Source organism: Haliotis asinina, chromosome 3 (genome assembly GCF_037392515.1).
Source record: "Haliotis asinina isolate JCU_RB_2024 chromosome 3, JCU_Hal_asi_v2, whole genome shotgun sequence".
NCBI lineage: Eukaryota > Metazoa > Mollusca > Gastropoda > Lepetellida > Haliotidae > Haliotis > Haliotis asinina.
The window spans coordinates 24,944,230-24,965,690 of NC_090282.1; the positions used below are offsets into that span (position 1 = coordinate 24,944,230).

General features: G+C 40.2%; 1 protein-coding gene across 2 annotated transcripts; it reads left to right on the plus strand.

Moving 5' to 3' along the window:
* Positions 1 to 416: 416 nt before the first annotated feature.
* Positions 417 to 17,736, plus strand: LOC137276694 (uncharacterized). Of its 2 annotated transcripts, none has more exons than XM_067808311.1 (12): positions 417 to 710; positions 1,792 to 2,575; positions 5,231 to 5,307; positions 7,103 to 7,266; positions 7,621 to 7,671; positions 8,311 to 8,419; positions 9,023 to 9,095; positions 9,530 to 9,587; positions 10,031 to 10,089; positions 13,194 to 13,269; positions 16,016 to 16,146; positions 16,691 to 17,736. In XM_067808311.1, the coding sequence occupies exons 2-12, from the start codon at positions 1,794 to 1,796 to the stop codon at positions 17,406 to 17,408; spliced, it is 2,298 nt and encodes a 765-aa protein (XP_067664412.1). In that variant the 5' UTR covers positions 417 to 710; positions 1,792 to 1,793; the 3' UTR covers positions 17,409 to 17,736. The 2 variants fall into 2 exon arrangements, with proteins under 2 accessions (XP_067664412.1, XP_067664415.1); XM_067808314.1 differs by having other exon boundaries at positions 447 to 710; positions 8,314 to 8,419.
* The last annotated feature ends 3,725 nt before the right edge of the window (positions 17,737 to 21,461 follow it).

Consider the following 21,461-nt stretch of genomic DNA (forward strand, 5'->3'; position numbering starts at 1 on the left):
TATCAAAATCAATAAATGATCCCCCGATTCGGGTCAGCTCGGGTAACTGTTGCGTGTTGCAAATAGGGATACTACTGTTGTCTATTTATTCTATTGTCTAAGATCGTGGGGTAATAATGAAATGTAAATGCTAGTATCTCAACACTTGTCGACTACCTGTCACATACATCTTGGTGATATGGCTTGAAAATCAACAGGCATCCGCATGTACTTAAAGACAAGCCGTACGAACGTTTTCCCTTTTTGCCAGACGACATCTGTCAAGTATTTATTAAGTATTAAGTGCCATGTGAAGCCACTGAAGTTCCTTGATTATATATTCACCAAAGCCAGCAAAGATCTGGTGGCCATCTCATTACCTTCATCACGCTGCGTGTTGCCTGATATTGCAACATTGGTTGTCTCCCCCTCGCCCGACAGGCAACCCTGTTCACACGGTACGGGTAACCAGACGTACCTACAGACTGACTCACAGCATCTATACCCCTCAGCGTCTCAGACGAACGCGATAAGTAATCAAATCCTTATTCAGAGGATTAACAGATTAATGATTAGCTGAAATAGGCTTTATTAGACCTCGGATTAATCCAATATGAACTCCTACATTTAACCCGTAACTCCGACGTGAAGTGTTATTCTGAAGGAAGCAAGCGTCAGGTTGCTTCAGTGTACTCAGATAGGAAAGCTGACCCACGGAAGGTGACAGTAAGGTAAAGTTTTACCTTCTCCTTTTACCGGGCCGTGTTGAGTGGCCTTTAACGTACCATATTCGCTTTCAAACTGCATTTTGTTTAACATACTGCTATTAATAATAGCACATGTGCTTACCTATAACACACAAAGATTTATGTGTAAAAACAATGGATCAAATTCGGATATCGTTCAAATAATTATATTGTGAACATGTAATGTTAATTCATTGCCATCTCCACAAATGTGCTATTGAAGGAAACAACATAAATCTTTCATATAGACATCGCTGACTGCGAAGCACATGTTGAAAGAAATCCTCCCGCACGACATATTCAAGACGTTAACTTCATCAAATATATAGCATTAACTCTTACGAATAGTTATCTTTCTCAGAGTACAGCGTGAATAGATGTCGATGTGGTTCACGTTGTAAACATGCCCGAGGCCTAAATGTGGGAAAACGCGCGAATCACTGCTCTTCACGTCAGTTCGTGTAACCTATAGCTACAGCCAGCTCAAAAGGATGAGTTCCAACCTACAGCACAAGTTTACAAATGTATTTAGGTGGAATGCAGCGTCGAGGTCACTGCTATTGAATAGCGTCGTGCATATGTATTGTTATATCATCTGTGTACCTTTTTGTATTAGGGATATCTCATGCTTATTATCATGTTGGAGTTAACGCTCTGATAGATTATACAGAACCCGAGTCGAACAGTCACCCATTTTTTCACCCTATAAGCTGAGCGCGAGGCACAAGGCTTCGATGTCAACGTGTAGCAGGTGTAACATCATCTGAACACTTATTATTCACATGACTTCTTTGTGTAATTTATGTTGATATTTCACGTGTGAAGATCCTGGTTAAAACGGGTCTTACAAATCAACACTTGTCGTAAGAGGCGACTAACGATATCGGATTGTTAGTTGACCTACCTGATACATGTGACTTTCGCAAATTAATGATCATGATGCCAGTCACAAGATTGTCTTGTCCAGACTCAGTTATGCATATTTTGCCATCGTCGACCTGGAATATTGTTGTTTGAGACAATAAACAGCAAACAAACCAATCATATTGATTTTATCTTTTAACAGAAATGAAAGAAGAAGAATGGACGGATCGGTGCGAGAGATATTTCACGTCAATAGCTGACAACGAAAAGAAAGTTCTTTCACAGGCGGAAGCAAAGTCGACTAGCGTTCCTTCTGAGGAGAAAGGGGAGCGGAAAGAGAAGGGTGGTACATACTCCACCCTGATAGAATGGATTTCTCTCGTGGATTTACACGGTGCGGCGCTAGCTGGGAATTCAAAGTCAGTCCCAGTTAGGATGTTCTGGTTGTGTGTGTGTGCGACAGGGATTGCTACTCTGTCATATCTTATTTCCGATAGAGTCGCACATTACACGAACAATGATTCACATTTCGTCCTCGTTTCATCCGACACAGTAGCACCAGCGTTGCATATCCCATTGACAATTACGGTGTGTAACATGAATTTGTTAAGAAAATCGACGCTGAAAGGCACTCGTTTTGAGATGTTATTGGACATTGAGAACCACGCAGAAAATCTGTCGTTGCCTTTTCGAGACCTGAAGAAAGACGTTGAAGAGGATATCCTGAAGGATACTAAACTTCAACAGTTTGGTCGTTCATTCAAACTGTCACCCGTGATCGAAAGCATAAGGGGTGAGTTTGAGGCATTCCGGGGCATGTTATCGCCAACAGACTGGGAGATGCTGTACCAGAATGCTGTCGACGGTGACATGGAAAGCTTACGACGGGCGTTACGTTTGAGTCGGGAGGAATTACTCTATCACGGTGTCAGCATCGACGACGACATCGTGCACTGCTGGAAAGATGGCAAGGCTTGTGTATCAGGGTGAGAAGATATTTCAGTTAGTGTGTGAGATTGGAATCTTATCAAATCTGTTTCCATTAAACACGAAATTGATTAAATAAGTGTATTTAATCACTGGGCTGATAGTCTGTGTATAACCGAAATGTGGCAACTAACGAATGTTAGTAATTAACCATTACACGCTCAAACAGTGAACGGTTATATTAACAATTAAATTCCCTACTAATTAACAGCTGTGTTTTATGACAAAACCTTTAACCAATTAACAGTTATAATTAATGTTTTAACTCATCAACGATTGCAATGATAATTAAATTACCAAATAATTAATCATCGGTTCCCAACTGCGCAGATCGATGCTCATGCTGCTGATCACTTGATTGTCAGGTTCAGACTCGATTATTTTACAGACTGTCGCCATATAGCTGGAATATTGCTGGGAGCGGCGTAAAACTCAAATCACTCTCTCACTCGCCAAATAAGGAACAGTTGTAAGTGAAAGTTAAATGAATAAACGAAAACCTAACCAAAGCTAAAGTTGATTTTCACTGTTATTTTAATTGGTTGTATATATGATATGTATCTTATTACCAATATATATGATGTGATGAGTTTCGTTTGCTAACATATGTGGTGACAGACTAAATTATGACCGATATCAAGGGAGGAAGATCTACAGACATACAACTGTTTTTAATATTAATGTAAGCGACGTCTCGGTGTAGATGCTATGCTGCGGTCACAAGCCACAAGATATATACCATAGTCTCAGCAGAAACTTTCGCACATAAGGCGATGGCAAACGAAGTTCATGGAGAACACATTTCCTGACTATTGTGATCGTATTGTTTTGGTGATTCGTGAAGTTTGTATATAAGTCGCACACGTGTACCAGTCATCACCTCAACGACGGGAACAATACAGGATTAAATCTGTAGTAAGTAGCACCTGCGTAGCTTTGCAGCATTGCTTGGCTCAGGTATTACACGCTAAATAGCGTTTAGATTATGAGCTTACATCTTCAGGCTAATCGGTCCTGATCGGTCACCGTGATAAGTGACTGTATAGTCAATCGGATTACAGGATAAGTCTCTATACGGACACACATAAGCTTCTGTGAACATAGACAGTTGTTTCAGGCATCAAACTGAAGGACTGTAGAAAGATATTTTGGATTGTAAATTAATGTAGTATAGACGAATTTATAAGAATCTGAATTATACGTTAAACTGTTACAAGAGCAAATCTGTATTGATAATGAATTTACTATGAAAATATGAATCTACATCCCTTCATTGGTTTAGGCTGTTGGAAGTACGTATTCTTTTTTGCTGTTGGTTGAAAGGAAACACAATCTATTTACCCTGGCTATCACTACATATGCACGAAATTACTATCTATCTGCCTTGACTATTATTAGCTGTGACTTGACACAAGAACTGATCTATTTTCTTGCCTATTACTGGCTGCGAACTGGCGGAAGCACTGATCTATTTACCTTGACTTGACTATTGGCTGTTGGATGACGAAAGTACTGATCTATTTACCTTGACTGTTATGGGCTGTTGGCTGACGAAAGTACTGATCTATTTACTTTTACTATTATGGGCTGCGGGTGATGAAAGTATTGATCTGTTTATCTTGACTGTTATTGGCTGCTGGCTGACGAAAGTATTGATCTACGTCCCTTGCCTATTACCGGCTGCAAGTTGACGAAAGTGCCTGTCTATTTATCTTGCCAGTTACTGGCTGTGGGTTGGCGAAAGTATTGATCTACTTACCATGTGTGTTATTGACTGTGACCTGACGAAAGTACTGATCTGTTTAATTTGACTGTTATTGACTGTGGGTTGACGAAAGTACTGATCTGTTGGCCTTGTCCAGACCAAAGTACTGATCCATTTACTTTACCTATTATTAGGTACGACTTGACGAAGGTCTTGGTCTATTTATCTCGACTGTTTCGTCTAATTATCTTTGAGGGCGGTGGACTTTAGCTATTATTTAATATGAATATTAGCCTGAATGTCTTTGGATTTATTTTTTTACCATAAGCTCACGAAAGCAGGAATTGTTACTTGAATTGTCATTAGCTTTAAATAGATTAAACCACGAATCTACATACTTTGGCAATTAACAGAAGTTAACGTAAGCATTTTTACCAAAATATAAACTGTATGTGTTCCTACCAACGCCACACCGTGATAGTAATTTTCTGATGAAATCCAGAAACACGTACTTCAAATAATCTGTCGGTATGATATAGTAGCTTCCTACCTTGTCCGCAACAGTCTATATGCCGATATATTTCCAAGTACATTATCTGTCGTTTGAATTTTCAGCTGAATTTGTGAAATCGTGTTCTAAAAATAACGCAAGCACTGTCGGGCAGTTTTAATATTCATTGAATATCACTGACACATTTTAGTTACTAGTACGTAATTTTTCTTCATGGTAGACTAAGAGCTCACAAGAAGAGAACGTCAAAAAAAGCACCAAACAACGGAAAAAAAACATAAATAAATGCAAGGGTTGGTGAAAGAGTTAACTTGTTGATAGAGCTGTTCATGAAAATGTTGATAAATACCAAATTAGCCATGTTTTCAGGCAGTGTGTTTTGCTAAATATGGGCCAACAAGTTTATTTGATAACCCTACCAATCTCGTCATGTTGTAGTGAAATGGCGCTGCATAGTGATGGTTTTCATGGCAACTGTTTGGAAATGACTTTGTCAACTCCCGATTCATTATTTGGTGAGTATCAATATACAGCTGTTATGTAAGACTCGTATTGTTCCCTTTATTCCTTGTTTAGAGTATCAACATACATCTGTAAAATAAGACTCGTATCTTACCATGCATTTATTAACAATGGCGTTCTCGAAACCTGTGGGGGTCGAGTTGATTCCTTCATCCACCCTGCTTATGGTTCTGTGTGTGGAAAACCAGTATTACTCCGATCCTACTGCTGTCTTCAGAATTGAAACATTGTTCAGATTTTATAGTATCATGTGAAAAGGAACATAATATTATACAAGTGAGATTTTGTCAACACTGAAACATTCTGTGGTGAATCGCAATGGTAACAATGAAGTGTCGTAAAATATTCACGTGAACCGTTCACAACAGAGCCTGTACGCCTCGCGAAGCGCTACTTCTGATATCAAGCTGGTTCCCGGCTCTCATTGGACCAACTTGCGATATGCGAGACGGGAAAGAACTTATTTCCGGTACTAGATTTCAAGCGTATATTCAAGAACCAGTTTTGGTTCCATATTGCGCGATCGCCAAATATAACTTTACTAGAGCAGACCAAGTGTACAACAAATCATGGCTGTCACAGCCGTTGACGTTCATAATAGCGTGGGGATGGTTAGATCGGAAATATGTCACTCCTGCAAAGACTGTCGGTTCCCTACTGTCCGCTGACAACCATGAGACCATTCGAAAAGGTAATGAAACGTTGAAGTACTAAGGTCTCGGAAAGTGCTGTGACTTACGGTCCCTATACGAAACCATTACTAGTGTTAGTCTTTCTTTCCTTTACATCGGTAAAACAAAGTGATTCCCCGTCGATGTCTCCAATACAGCGGAACCCTATATATCCGAGCACCAAAGCATTTAAACCTTCCCTCTCTGCCTTGTTTAGTTGTCGATCATTATACCAGGCCTATGTACGCATTTAACCCATTTACATTTTCCAAATTTAAGATTTTGTGCCATTAGGGACTGATGTCACAAACGTCTGGAGTATCTGTCTACTTGAGAAACCGGTTCACGACATTCCTTGTAATGAAGATGTTAATGTCCAGTTCAGTGTCTGGCCCCGTCTAAAACAAAGCTTGACGTCAGTCAAAGAAAATAGATCACAAGTACATTATATATATATGGACAACTCTTTAGTAAATACGTAAGTGTCTCTTGAGTGTCCTGCCGAACAATGTTATGTAGTCTTCCAATAACACTTCATTCTGCACATGCTGAATGTGAGGGCATTGTAATAACAAGTGGCAGTGACAAGGTTACCAACACATGAACACCCTAATCTAGAACCCGAACTGGTACGTCCATTAGCAAGCAAGAAAAGCAGGCTTTTATTGCTCTCGATCGTTTACAATGATAGGTTCTGCATGTGCAGACTTCAAGAACCCTTCTAAAGACAGTTAACTGCACTTCTTGACATTCATGTCTGTTTTAGCAATGTTTCTTTATCGTCGTTGCTAATACTTGAAATAAATTAAATTATTGTCCAAATATAAGTGTATTTTAGCCAATACGATGAAATTTTAGGAGTCTGTTTTTGACCACAATTTAAAGAAAACCAAACACCATCTGAGTAACCTTCGTGGTTTCATTTACATTTCAGTTATGTGCCTTTCATAATTACTTGTACTAACATGGGTAGAGTTTTCGTCCAAAGGAATCTTGTGTAGACTCAATCACAAAATTATATACAGAATATAACTTTAAGGCTTTTGTTTGATGTTTTAGTCTACTTTCCGTTTAGTTAATATTATGTGCTGTACACGTCATTGTATATTTGCAACAGAGAAAGCCTCTCTAATCTTCAATGCCAGGCCTGAAGACTACCTTGGTCTCGTGGCGTCGACAGTAGGGTTCAAGGTCAGAGTTCAAGCTGGATTCAACGATTCGGAGACTGCAGAGGAGTACTTAGTAACGCCCGGAACGAAACTTCAGTTGAATTTACGAAAGGTAAAATACTTGGAAGCACAAAAATATGACAGGAGACTTCGAATAATGCAGTCAGGAAGGTTTTAACATATAAAACGATTTCTTAAGGGATTATTATCGGCGTTGTTTATATTTTGAGAAACTATACTAATTCAGTCCGGCCACTAATCTAATTCATAAAATTTCCGGACAAACCGAAGTAGTAGTATCGTGTGCCCTTACCAGGGCCCACTTGCACAAAGCGATCTTAGCGCTAAGACTATCTTAAGCCTATGCTAGAGAATGGGAGTTACGATCATTGTAGCGCTACGATCGCTTTGTGCAAGTGCGTCATGTTGCTGTTTGTATCTTAATGCATTATATGCTTACCTTCAGGTTTACGAATTCAGACGTGAGCCGTGCAACGGTGGACAGGAAAACCGAAAGGTCAGATATATACTAATATGTACACTACCCATGGGGTTGCGTGGTCAGAATAGAACCTCAATAGTTGACTCGGAAATCGTATATCGGAGGTCACAATATCTGGTTTAATATCCCTTTGTGGGACATCAACATGGATATTTGTTAATGCGACATCTCATCGGTTCTCCGTTACTGTTTTTGCAACGCTTATTGCAGCTATAAATAGCATTCGCTGAATATCAGTTGACGTGAAATTGGTTGGCGCACTCTGTTCAAGATTAGTGTGTAAGGACAGCGTGTACGTGTGTATGAGCGTGTACTGATCCAGACCAATGGATCGACAGTGCCAACCCACCTTGATGCAGTTTTATATGAAGATGTGACCGGTCTTTATCCACATAGTGCCGAACACCATTTAGGCAGGGTATCAAGAACCATTAATTATCTTTTTTTTCAGTAGGATGTGTTCGAGGATCGAACCAACTACCCTCCGCTTTCCGGTTTGATACGCTACCCATAAGACCACGAAGGTTTAGACACTGGCTGTCATGGTGTCTCATGGGATAAAAAGTCATCGTGTAGTGCAAACTTTGCTTCTGAATGAACAGAATGATAACGCTTTTTCCATAGTTGTAACTACATTGTATGTGTCTATTTCAGCAGTGCCTTCGTGAGTGCATGGACAACCTGACACGTGACCTGTGCGGCTGTTCTGCGTCCATTGATGCCTCACGTACCGACAGATGCCGTGTAGACCACGAGTACCAATGTAAGCTCAAGAAAGCCTGTATTCCTAGCTCTGAGACATGTTAACTTACTATTGGATTAATACTTTGTAACATAAGGGTGGCCCAGTGGTTTAAGCTGGTACAGTTCTCTTTTCATACCGTGGATATGATCATTAGGAACTCAGAACCAAAATTCCCTCAAATTCGATTTTTTAAAAATAAATAGGGTACACGTTTTATCCTACTTATACATGCGCCACAACACCCATTCCAACATAAATCAAGACACACCCGACAACGGTGAAATAAAGTTTCAGAGCGGCTTCAAGCCTTACCATCACTCACTAACTCACCAGGTATCGTAATGTCACAAAGTACGGAGAAGAAACTGTAGCACCACCGTGCCCTGCTTCACTGTTTGTGGTAGCCCAGTGGTTAAAGCGTTCGCTCGTCACGCCGGAGGCCCGGGTTCAACTCACCACATGGGTACAGCGTGAAGCACATTTCTGATGTCCCCGCCGTGACATTGCTGAAAAATTACTAAAACCAGACTCACTCACTCACTCACTCACTCACCCACCCACCCACCCACCCACTCACTCACTCACTCACTCACTCACTCACTCATGTCTTCTTTGCTACAGATGTGTGTTCCCGGGTACTGACGATTATTAAGAGTACAGGTCAGCTGCCGTGTTCATGTCCCAGTAGTTGCAGGTTTGTACAAGCACCGTGCAGTATCGGCAAATAGCAGTGAGAACTAGAAATGCCAGCCGTCTGAGATTAGCTATGCAGGGAAGATATTGATATATTTAAATGATAATAAAACAAAAATAAATGCACGTATTAAAACATTTTGTCAATGTGTCGGTCTGTTTAGATCGTATCACAAACCGTACTGTTTGTATGGAGGGGTACCAGAGTACCAGTAATATCGTGCTAGTATTGTATCTTAACCACACCTTACATGGACTACGTCAATAGCTCAACAGCAATTTCATTTGGGGCATATTACAGACGCCATCTGTTCATAGTAAATCTGTGCAAGCTCTTGTAAATGTTGGCAGTGACTGATGGCGACACTTCATCCTGGTCGGCTACCCAGCACCGTCTCAAGTGCAGTCACCGTATGAATTTTGTTTGTTTTACAGGGAGCATCGCGTTACAACTTCCGGTTCCATCACTGCATGGCCTTCGGAACAACATGAGGTGGGCGCATACCTGGCGTTCGTCAAACGGATCCTGGGACTTTTCCATGTCTCGTGTGTGTGTGTGTGCGTGCGTGCGTGTGTAAAGAGAGCTTGATTTTCAGTTTCATAAAATGGGAGGGGGTGGTGGTTCGTGGAACCTCCTGGCCAAACACCATCACCTGGATCCGCCAGTCAAGGGTATTTTCTACGTCGAACGTACACGCCCTCAGAATATGGGTCACGTTTCTTTCTCCTTCGGAGAAGATTACAAATGTAGCATGCCCCTTTTCATTAAGGGAATAATTGACACAATGTTTATTTTGCATGTAACAATGCAGAATTAGGTAAAGTATTCAAATTTGTGTTAAAAGTATCGGATGGATGTCTCATTCCTCATACCGAAGGTAATCGTATAAATCCATCAGCATAATGTTCAACATGAATATTTTGTGTGTTTTACAGGCCCACTTGTTGAAGAACCTGCACATGAAAGGTTACCGCGGTGATGCTTCCAGTTTAAGGTACTTATATGTAAACTACGATGGATGGAAAAGGTTGGCGTGGTGATATTTACAGTACTACCGTTGATGTTGGTTATAGTCCAATAAAGGCTATGTTGAATTGTTTATTTGATGCATATTGAACACCAGGGCGTGTTACGTTTACAAAATCGCCTACATGGGGGATTTCTAGTTGAGTCAAACTCGTTAGATAAAGTGGCTTAACTAGTCCTTGCGTGAAGCGCTAGCTGCAAGAGACATTTGCACCCAGAAATGGGCACTTATTGTCATCAAGTGTTCGTCATCTTCATTACCTTACACGTACATTTACTTCTACAATATGATTGATTGGTCTTACGACAAAACCTGCATTTTAGACTGTAAGCAGGTCCGCCATTGTGTTGCTCGCAAGAGTGCCGCCTCGACCGGAAACGCACCCATTACGCCTCTCGGAGGGACACAAAGGTTTCATACCACACCGCTGAATCCCGATGCCTTCAGCTTCTCTTAAAGACGTACTATCACAATCTATGTCAGCAGTTTTACTGCGTTCGTTATGCAACACAGACCCTGGTATATTTGAGAACGAAATATACGTATATGGAAACGATGTTAGTGTCAGAGTATCTTGGATGATGTCATCTTTATAGTAATGAACATATTGCTATGGTTAATTTTATTCATAGGGGCGGTGAGGTAGCCCAATGGTTGATGCGTTCGCTCGTCACCTGGAAGTTCCGGGTTCGAGTCCCCACATGGGTAGACTGTGTTAAACCCTGTCGTGATATTGCTTGAATATTACTTAAACTGAACTCATTCGGCTTTATTCATATCTAGTTAAAGTTATTTTAAATCTTGCATTTATTAAAACTGAAATCGACATGAACTACATCTGATTCTTTAAGGTACCTTTGATTTCTCGAACATTGTTAAAATGTGTCATAACGTCTGACTGAATTCTTTAGTTAATATATTCCAACCGGAAGTGACCTGCAGGAGCCGGAAGTTCCCTGATGGATGGCTTAATTGGAGATCAAATTACATTGTGAAAAGTCGGAAACCGAGTTATTTCCATGAAGGGAACGCCTTGATTCGATCAATAACTTGCTTAAAATAAAATCAGTGAGGGGTGCATACAGAAACAAGAAAATCTGCTTCAGTTGTTGTCGCATGGAATAGCGTTATGGGCATTGTTCACAAAGTTTATTGCCACTTATTTTGTGCTTCATCGATCACGGATGGTATTGCTTGCTTCCCATCCAGTCAATAGCTGTCGAATATCTCGTCAGATCTATCCTACGAAAAAACACGACCTGCTTAATCATGTTACATTATTTGCACACGAGAGTGATGATTTGCTTGCTGATATATAAGTCAGGATTATGTCTGAACCTACTGTATTGTCACAAGTGCGCCTCTTACGAGAAATAGAATAAACTGTATGTGTATATTTAACTCGATACGAAAGGATGGAACGCTTTGATGCCAAAATAAAGTAACTGCTGGCATTATTTGCATGATTGTCAGATGCCAAAGGCTTTATAAGTAGAAGCAGAGCACTCTACACCTCCAACCACTTGTAGTGTTAGGTGCAATGTATTTGGTGCATTTATTCATGTCTTATTCACATTTCAACTCTGAAGACACTGATACAAGTAGACCAATCAATGCTGTGTGTACAGCTGCTCAGTAGCTGAAGTAAACCATACGAGTTAAGGGCAGAGAAAGCAAAACATGAAAATTTCCAGTCCTTCCAAATCCAACGTGAACTTGTTCTTGACGGAAATGCCGATGGCGGACGGGTGAGCGCTGATTGCGGCTTTGTTGGCTCAACTTTGATGCTGTTTACAGACCCGCTGATGATCAGTAGTGAGGTGTTTACATTTGACGGCCCATTGATTACATCTAAGCCGTCTTTGTTTACACACTTTCTATGTAACTATTACTTGTAGCCAACTTCGGAATTATATATGCTTTACAAATGCTGCCATGAATAGTTACACCACCTATGGGTGGCATTAATTCTGCATTGATTCATGTGTATATAGTTCGTTTCGATATCTTGTTTAAATAGATATCAAATAAGAACAACCACGAAACGAATTTCTTTGATTGTGTGAAGCTATTTGTAGCGTTATGGCGTCTTACGGAGCATTCCGCCATGTTTCTTTCACGGGTGACCCGGGGTTGAATAGGCCTTCAGCAACCCATGCTTGCCATAAATGGCGACTATGTTTGTCGTAAGAGGCAACTAACGGGATCTGGTGGTCAAGCTCGCTGACTTGGTTGACACATGTCATCGGTTCCCAGTTGCGCAGATCGATGCTCATGTTGTTGATCACTGGATTGTCTGGTCCAGACTCGATTATTTACAGACCGCAGCCATAAAGATGTAATATTGCTGAGTGTGGCATAAAACTTAACTCACTCACTCACTCTTTCACAGGTCATATCACAATGAATTCGTTTACATACAGATACAATAGACCACGTCCTGAGATCGCTCTGGCCTCTCTGTTCGTGGTTCTTCTGGCGGTCTGTATCAGCTTCATCTAGTCGTAGTATTTCATCTAGTCGTATTATGATGGTCTGACAAACTAGCCACAGGAGTATGATGACACAATTGAACAGTTTGCACATAACGACCATCCTATCCATAGGTGACCCTGAATAGTGAGTTGCTTAGCGAGTCCAGTCCACATTAGTATCTTCTAAGCGAGTTGCTATCCAATCCACATTTGTATCTACTTACCGAGTTGTCATCCAATTAGAATTTATGTCTACGTAGCGAGATGTCATCCAATCCAAATTTATGTCTATGTAGTGAGATGCCACCCTTTCCCAATTTCTGTCTACGTAGCGAATTGTCATCCAATTAAAATTTCTGTCCACTTATCGAGTTGTTATATAGGTCAAAGTTTTGGCTACTTAGCGAGTTGTCATCCAAACCAAATCTCTGTCTACTTAGCATATTGTCATCCATTTCCAAATTCTGCCTACTTGTGGACTTGTCATCCAGTCTCCATATTTGTCCACTGATGTGGCTGATAATGGCTTATTGTGTCGGCGTGCTCTGTCGGCAAGGTGTAACGCGGACCTAACCAACGTGTTCCTCTTTTCCACAGATCTGAGCTGGCACAGGTCGAGATCACGGCATGTGACACCGTGCATGAAGTATATCAAGAAAAACGCGATGTCACGGTGAGTCACGATGTCACATCTATATATCCAGAATAAAGGCTGCTTTATTCATGAACGCTTACGTAAATATCAGCCATGTGGCAGTGGCATGTATGTAATCGAGACTGGTCAAGACAATTCAGTGATTGAAATAACAGCAAACCCCTCTCCGTACTGGTATGGTAACAATTAGGGCTGTATCGACGCATCGTACTATCGATGGGTTGCAGTTTCTGAGTCTCCGATGGTCGATGTGAACGGTCGTGCGTCAACAAATGCCATCAGAGACTCAACAATTCCAATCCATGGATGGTAGAAACGAAAAAACTATCGATGCATCGATTAAAAGTGTGACTAGCGATAGTTTTCTAATTGACTTTAGTTGATAAAGTCAGTGCAGACTTGCAGATTCACTGAAGTTATGTTTTAACTGGTTACTTGATCTGGGTCTCAAGTTTCTTGTCAGTTATTAAAAGAAACTGAAAGTACTTCAACGTGTTTTTGTTTCATATAAATGATACTTTCATTTGGGAAATGACATCAAACGAGACAATTCAAGGAGAGAGAAAATATTGCAATAGTATTGCAATAGTTGGTCGCAATAGACTTTCTGTCGTAATAGTATACTGCAATAGTCTATATCGCTATCCCAACAGTTGTTTCCCCTTCAGTAGTCACCCCTGTTAACACCCATCACGTTACAGAGCATAACCACCGCTCCTTTCGGTTGACAATGCAACTGTCAAGAAGAACGATGAGTTTTAAGTGATCAGAGAAGGTCACCTTGGCAATTCTTTTTAGGGTTCACTGATTTACCCACTGAAACGTTTTGTCGCTTATAAGGAATATGATTTAACTATAAAAGCTCCCAAAGTTGTCTGAAATGTCGGTAAGTGGCATGAAGATACCGTAGGGTGCTGTTCTCTACCGCAAGCACTTTGTCGTGCTTCAAACTCACGTTGTCAACATGGAGCTTGCTTTGAATAATTCAATAAAAAGTATTGAGATAATTTGGTAAGCGTGTTTTCCCCTACCCAAGCCTTGAGAGATCTAACTTTACGTATTGAGGTAATAGTGCAGAATTTCTGCAATAGGCACAATGTTAAGCTGAATAGATTCTTGTTGGAGCAAGTGCATATCGGCTTGTTCCGGAAAAGGGCGAGTTTCCCCGAATGGAAACGAACATTGTCTTCTGAGAACGGTCGTGCGTCAACAAATGGCCATTAAATCGATGATGTCATTTACCTGATCGAAACTGACATTAAGAGCACAGTCAGTTAAGGAGAAAGCTAATTTAAACAGATCTTAGTTCGATTTCGAGAAAACAAGCGCATTTACATTGGAAAATACCAATATCCTGATAGCACATACATATTTAGTGAATGTATTGCGTAGCTTTATATGTTGATATTATCATTTCACATTCTCGAAAATTTCATTTCTAAAACAATTTGACCATATAGCCTAGAGCAACACTGCAGCAAATCAACCCATTAGTCACGTAGTGCCCTTTCGTGTTTTAAATATTTGGCAACACTTCTATATATCTTTTAATACTAAGAAGACTAACTATGTTTGCAAAAACAGGAGTATACTTTAAATGTATGGATTGAATTTTGTTTTACAAAGATATAACACTTAAAATCCATCTTATGTGACTTAAATGATACATTAGAGAGATCATTTTTCTTAGACATTTGGCAATTGATAATGTTCAGACTGCGTGAAGATATTATAAATGTTCAGACTGCGTGAAGATATTATAAATGTTCAGACTGCGTGAAGATATTATAAATGTTCAAAATGCTCATATCAATTATTTACGTAGTATATGTGCCATGTGCATTTCACGCAGAAGAAGAGATATATGATTACTGTGATACTTGAGAAATATTTAACGAAGTACATCGGAGTACCAAGTCTGAATCGAATTATCCTGGACTCTTTGTTCAATGTTTTTTGTAAAAAACAATGATCCATTTCCAACATCTTGGCTAATCGACACAAATGAAAAAAGAACCCAATAATAAACAATATTTGTCACTTCAGAAAGCCACTTATGATTGCACGTTTTTATCAAGGACCGTTACAACATTGGACGACGTACTTTTAACAGCTGAGCCCAATATTTTTCGACACGAGTTTGACTAGCAGAAACATGTCACTGCTCAAATATTTGATGCAAACCTAAGAATCGTCCAGTAAAAGAAATAAATACACATGGACATTTACGATAGCACTATGATATTTAGTTTTTACAAAACTGGAGGAGTTAGCTACTCGACAACGCACGACACAAATGTTACTTGCATGTGCCACTGTTTCTAATATATCCCTGTTGCACCGATGTGAGAGGAACGTAAATATGTGTACTGACAAAACATTACAGTTAATCATTTGATGTCCTTTATTTTGTGTTTCAAACGTTTACATCATGTAAAGTATCTTAACAAGAAATTATCTAAAGATGATCTTGATGCAGGACTGTGTTTGAGGAGAAAGTTTAGGAACTGCCCCTTAGTATTCTTGAATACATTTTAACAGTTAATGGCTTTAGGTCATTTTTTCACAACTGTATATTTTTTATTCATCATATCGATTATTATGTTATATTTCTTTCTTATAATTTTTGGATAGTCATAATTGTTATCCTTTCCAGAATCGCATGGAAATATGTACTTTGGTTCTACTCGATTTGGATCACCGCAACACCGAGCAATGTTTTGTACACCACCATGCTCTTATTCCTGTTTTCTATTGTTCCCAGATATTTGGACTGTTGATAGAAGTTGGGGCGTTCTCTGCCCTGATATGTGGCATGTCCTTCATCACGTGTCTCCAGCTCCTCGTCGGATTGGTCAGCCTGATTTTCAGGGCTTATAGATGTGCCTTTCAGAGGTAGGACTAGTCATATCGAATACATTTTTTATGTATCTCGTTTTGGGGCCTCAATCTTCTTATCATAGGGAATTTCACTTCAGGAAACTGACCTGTTTATTGAGAAACCCTGTTTGGTCAGAAAGGCCGTTTTAAGACGATCGCAGTTAGTGCTTTAATAATGTGACAATACGCAGTTTCACGATTCGGTAATCCACCCTTAACGTTTAATGTCGGAACAGTTCGCCAGTGAAAGAATGTCTGGATATACGAGGATGGGGCGATGGCGAATCCACACAGAGAGTTCTGTATTTGTGAAAAGGGTCAACAGGTTGAGTTTACCAATGCTAGTCGAAATATGCGACTATCGGGTCGATTATTAATGCATGTTCCATCGTAGATCGATGTTAATGATTTTAGTGTTTGAAACAGAAAATCGCGTTAAATATATGTATTGGTCAGTCCTGAAATGTTGTTGAGCGCAAAGTTAGGAGGTGGATAAAATACTTGGTACATAAAACATTATTTACCCAGCGGTGCATATATGTGCCTCTTTACGTTATAGAGATCATCCCAAAGAAGGAGCCCAGCGACTGAGAGATGCCGACTTTCAGACAGTCACATGGTCTCAGAAGGGAACCAGTCAGGACAAAACCAGGCACCAATCAACAACCACTTTTCTCTCAACTCTCTCTCCTATTGGTCAATCCTACTTGGATCCAATTAATGAAGTCGACACACCAAGGACCGAGTCTCACACTTACGAGGCTATCTATTCCAGAATCAGCCCGCGGGATGCGCCGTGTAATGCGCTCAGCAGGACTAACAAGAACTTCAGCCAGTGGCCCCCTTCAAGAACCAGTAAACAGTGGAACGCCACCGATGGACCTTCTGCGGGAAGGGAACGATGGAAGAAGCCGACTTTTGGTTCTCTTGGGAAAGCTGGATTTGAAAATAAAGTATTTTATGGTTCAAAGGACGATCTCAACAAGCAGTTTACCGCTGCCGACAATGGTACTGACCGTTTGAAAGCTATTACATCGCCTCGCCGGAATTCTTGGTCCGAACGCCCAACTGTTCCGCCACTGGATCTTACGAAAATAGAAACTTCGGATGGGTTCTGGATGCGAAATGGGAAATTAGTCTCAGCCGAGGATTACTTCAAACGTTCCGGAAGCGGAAGTCACGTGCTTACGTCGACGGATTTCGCGAGGCGATACGGAGTACCCAATGTTCAAGGCAACAATGAGAGGACAAAATCTAAGAATGTTTTTTATATGTAGTTTGATGTTCAAGACTTATATTGGTTGTTATCGCGACAGAGATGTACATACTGACATTTTTAAAAATGAAATTTGAAATATATGTATAAAGCTATATTCTGAACTATGATATATTCAGGGGATATGTTGCTGCAGCGAAGAATTAGCACATCATTTTATACAAGATTTCAAATAATATGGGATTTTACGTCACCACTGCCAAAGCTGCAACAGTATTATACATACAACACTGAATACAGTTTCTGCGTTGACGTTGCTGTATGAAGTCAACATGTAAATAACCATGTACATGTCACCATATTTATGATTATTGTTTCACACTGTAAACTGCTACTAGACTTTGAATAAAATGATTTGAAAAGTGGTGTATTGTCATGTGTATGTGTCATAGCCATGCTATTACGATGAAATAATCATGCAAATGAGACAACAATGATATAAACAGTTCCCTAACAGGATTTTGTTAATCGGTTAATTGTTTATCGCCACTCGGCAACATTTCATCAATAAGGCGGTATGTAAATGATCAAGTCTGGACCAGACGATCCAGTGATCGACACCATGGGGATCGATCTACGCAACGGAATACGATGGCAAATGTCAACCAAGTCAGCACGCAAGACCACCTGATCCGTTAGTTGCCTCGTACGACAACATGGGCATGAATTGGTTGGTCAGAATGTCTGACATTTCTGGGTACCTGGCAGGAAACACTGTAAGGTCTGTACATCTTTGTGGCGTATAGTTGCTCAAATAGTGAAGCATGTAGTTCCTTGACGTTTACATCACTAATTATCAATGAGAGCAGGGTTTTACCTCTTTTATTGGTTTTTAAAACCTCATCAAGCAAGTAAGTGAGGCTTGATGTAAACCAGGGCGTGCTGACACTCCAACCGTAATCAGTGAATTCTAGTCGGATTTTTCTATTGCATGACATCTATTCATAATGATTCAGTGGCGGAAATCCTTCAGATAAAATTGAATATTCTCTGCTCGAGTCCACAGAATGATTGCGACCACATATACCTGGATTTGTGGACTTCTATCAAACAGTGATCATACCAGATGTTCTCAAAAAGTGTCCTGATCCAAAAAAGCATTATTTGGCAACGCTAATTTTTTAATTAATGTTTCTTTTTTCCTATTTTATCATGATAACAACTTTAATCTGTAGACTATGCTCATTCCGGAGACTTTATTTTATTCTGAGGGAAAGCAAAGTCACTGTAAATGGCGATACGTAGTAGTTGTGCAAGTGTTCAGCCCTCAAGTTCAGGGGTCAGTTGTAACACTTTTTATTTAACTTCTTGTGAACCTATTCTAGTCGACCGCTCACAGTTTTAATCGATAGCACTGTGTTACAACTGCCGCCGATGGTAATACTCATGTCTAATGCCCCTTCTCATGTTAACCAGTCAGGGTTTCTCAAATATTTCTACTTCAAAATATGCTGTAATACCTTCTGTGTGTAATTTTACACATGAAAAGTTAATTTCATGTCAAGCAACATTTACGGCATTAAGAACGTGTTATTACGTTTTGTTAAAAACATACTTACTGATGTGAAAAACGAGTTTTCGTCAACACCACCTCGCCATGAGCGAACTGCTGAAAAACGCCTGGATATGTACCGCAGGAAAGCAAAGGGAATTAACTCTACTCACAGACACTATGCTGGAGCGAAACTTTTAGAGTAATCGCCCTTGTTACAATTACCCTATGTTACAACTGACCACTAGACCGTAAAGAAATCATGTTGATGTATAGCTCGTGCACCTGGATTCTGTCTGTGTCACTTTATATAATTACACAGGTGTGTACTTAACTTGCTATGACGTCTGTCGATTGTAAACAAACCTAATCCATTTTCTTTCCGATGGCTGAATCGGACGTGAACCGTGAAATTTCAGATTGTCAGTTTCAAGTCCTGCTGATAGTTTCCAGCCATGCAATAGTTCACCATCACAGTATTTATTGTATCGAACGCAGATGCAGAAACAAAACGAGCCTGTATTTAAAAAAAACAAACCCGAAAACATTTCCATACACACACAGAGTCCTGTGCGTTTCGGCCAAAGAATAAGCTAATGAAAGTCTTCGTTACATTTATGTGCACGCTCACCTGCCCTGACAGGGTCGAGTATCCTGACTGCTTCGTTTCGAGGGTAGTAAACCTGAGTACAAAATAGTGCACTTTTGATTTGAGATAATGAGTTTATCATTTTTATATATTTGTATTTTTCAACAATGTATATTATATGTCATGAATAAATGTTAATCGTGTTTTAATAATGTTTATATTGTTGGTTGCATATGAGCTTTCAAGAACATGCGAAAGCAATTCATACTGATTTTTTTCTTATTTCGACCTTCAGTAAAACAGCTGATTGGCCTTATGGCAACGACAAACTATCAACATTTGTAAAAAAATCTGTTATGGTATACTTCAAATATGCTTTCAAGAGCAGAAATGGATTGAAATGAAAGCACAATATGCTTTGTCATATGCACTTCATGTTTTGACTAGTGAAGGTCCAGGCTGGAATAGACCTTCAGCAACCCATGCTTGCCCTAAAAGGCAACCATTCCTGTCGTACGACTGACCGGATCGGGTAGTCAGGGTCGCTGACATGGTTGACACATGCCATCGGTTCCTATTTGTGCAGGTCGATGCTCATGTTGTTGATCACTGGATTGTCTGGTCCAGACTCGATTACTTATCGACCGCTCTCATATAGCCGGAATGCTGCTGAGTGAGGCGTAAAACTAAACTCACTCACTCACTCACTTCATGTGTATAGCCTGTGGCTTTTCCTGCAATAAACATTTGAAGTAATGATAACACTCCCCAACCTAACTCCTTTCTGTGAACATCGAGACAAACTTGTATCTCCATAACAATCTTTTTATTTGATAATAGTGAGTGGGCATTGTTTTACGCCGTTTTAGCAATATTCCAACAATATCACGGCAAGGGACACTCGAAATGAACTTCACAGATTGTTCCATGTAGGGAATCGAACACGAATCTTCAGAGGGGCGAACGGACGCTTTAACAACTACTATGCTACCCCAGTGCCCCTGTCTGATAGAAAACACAGGTTGCTGCTATGGTATTATTGAACACTCGTGAACAAACATTCTGACACAAATGTGTGCAAAGCCAATACAATGGTTGTAATGGAATTTCAACACTGCTGTGCGAACAAATTAATAAAAATAACCATTACTGTGCTGTTTCAGTATTTGGATGTTTTATAAATATTTTGGCATCGGGGATGTTGTCAGTTACGGCACAGTGTACGCCGTTGGTTTGTCACAAAACATATATGTTTAAGTGTTCACTAGTAACATTTTGCCTTGAGCACCGATAAAAGCGTATGTTTTAGTAAAGGTTTTTAGTTGTCATATATAATTGTTTTACCAGTTATTTGTTCAACATTCTAGAAAGGTGGAAAGTCAATAAAGAAGACTCTGATGCTTATGCTGTTGTCAAGTGAAATGTTGCTCTGTGCAATGAAGAAGACGTTGATATCAATAAAGTCATCATCGATGTTACCGGTCTGCATTTATGACAATTAGTAAGTTATCTTGGAACTACGAATGGTCCTCCCTTCTACACTGTTCAAGGCGCCTCTTCCTATTGCATAGCCTCTCTGACACACTGTTCAAGGCGCCTCTTCCTATTGCACGACCTTAGCCTCCCTGACACGTTGTTCAAGGTGCCTCTTCCTTTTGCACGACCCTAGCCTCCCTGACACATTGTTCAAGGCGCCTATTCCTATTGCACGACCTTAGCCTCCCTGACACATTGTTCAAGGCGCCTCTTCCTATTGCACGACCTTAGCCTCCTTGACACATTGTTCAAGGCGCCTCTCCCTATTGCACGACCTTAGCCTCCCTGACACATTGTTCAAGGCGCCTCTCCCTATTGCACGACCTTAGCCTCCCTGACACATTGTTCAAGGCGCCTCTTCCTATTGCACGACCTTAGCCTCCCTGCTACGTCGCTGAAGTCGACGTTAAGTAAACATACACTAAACGTTTAGTCCA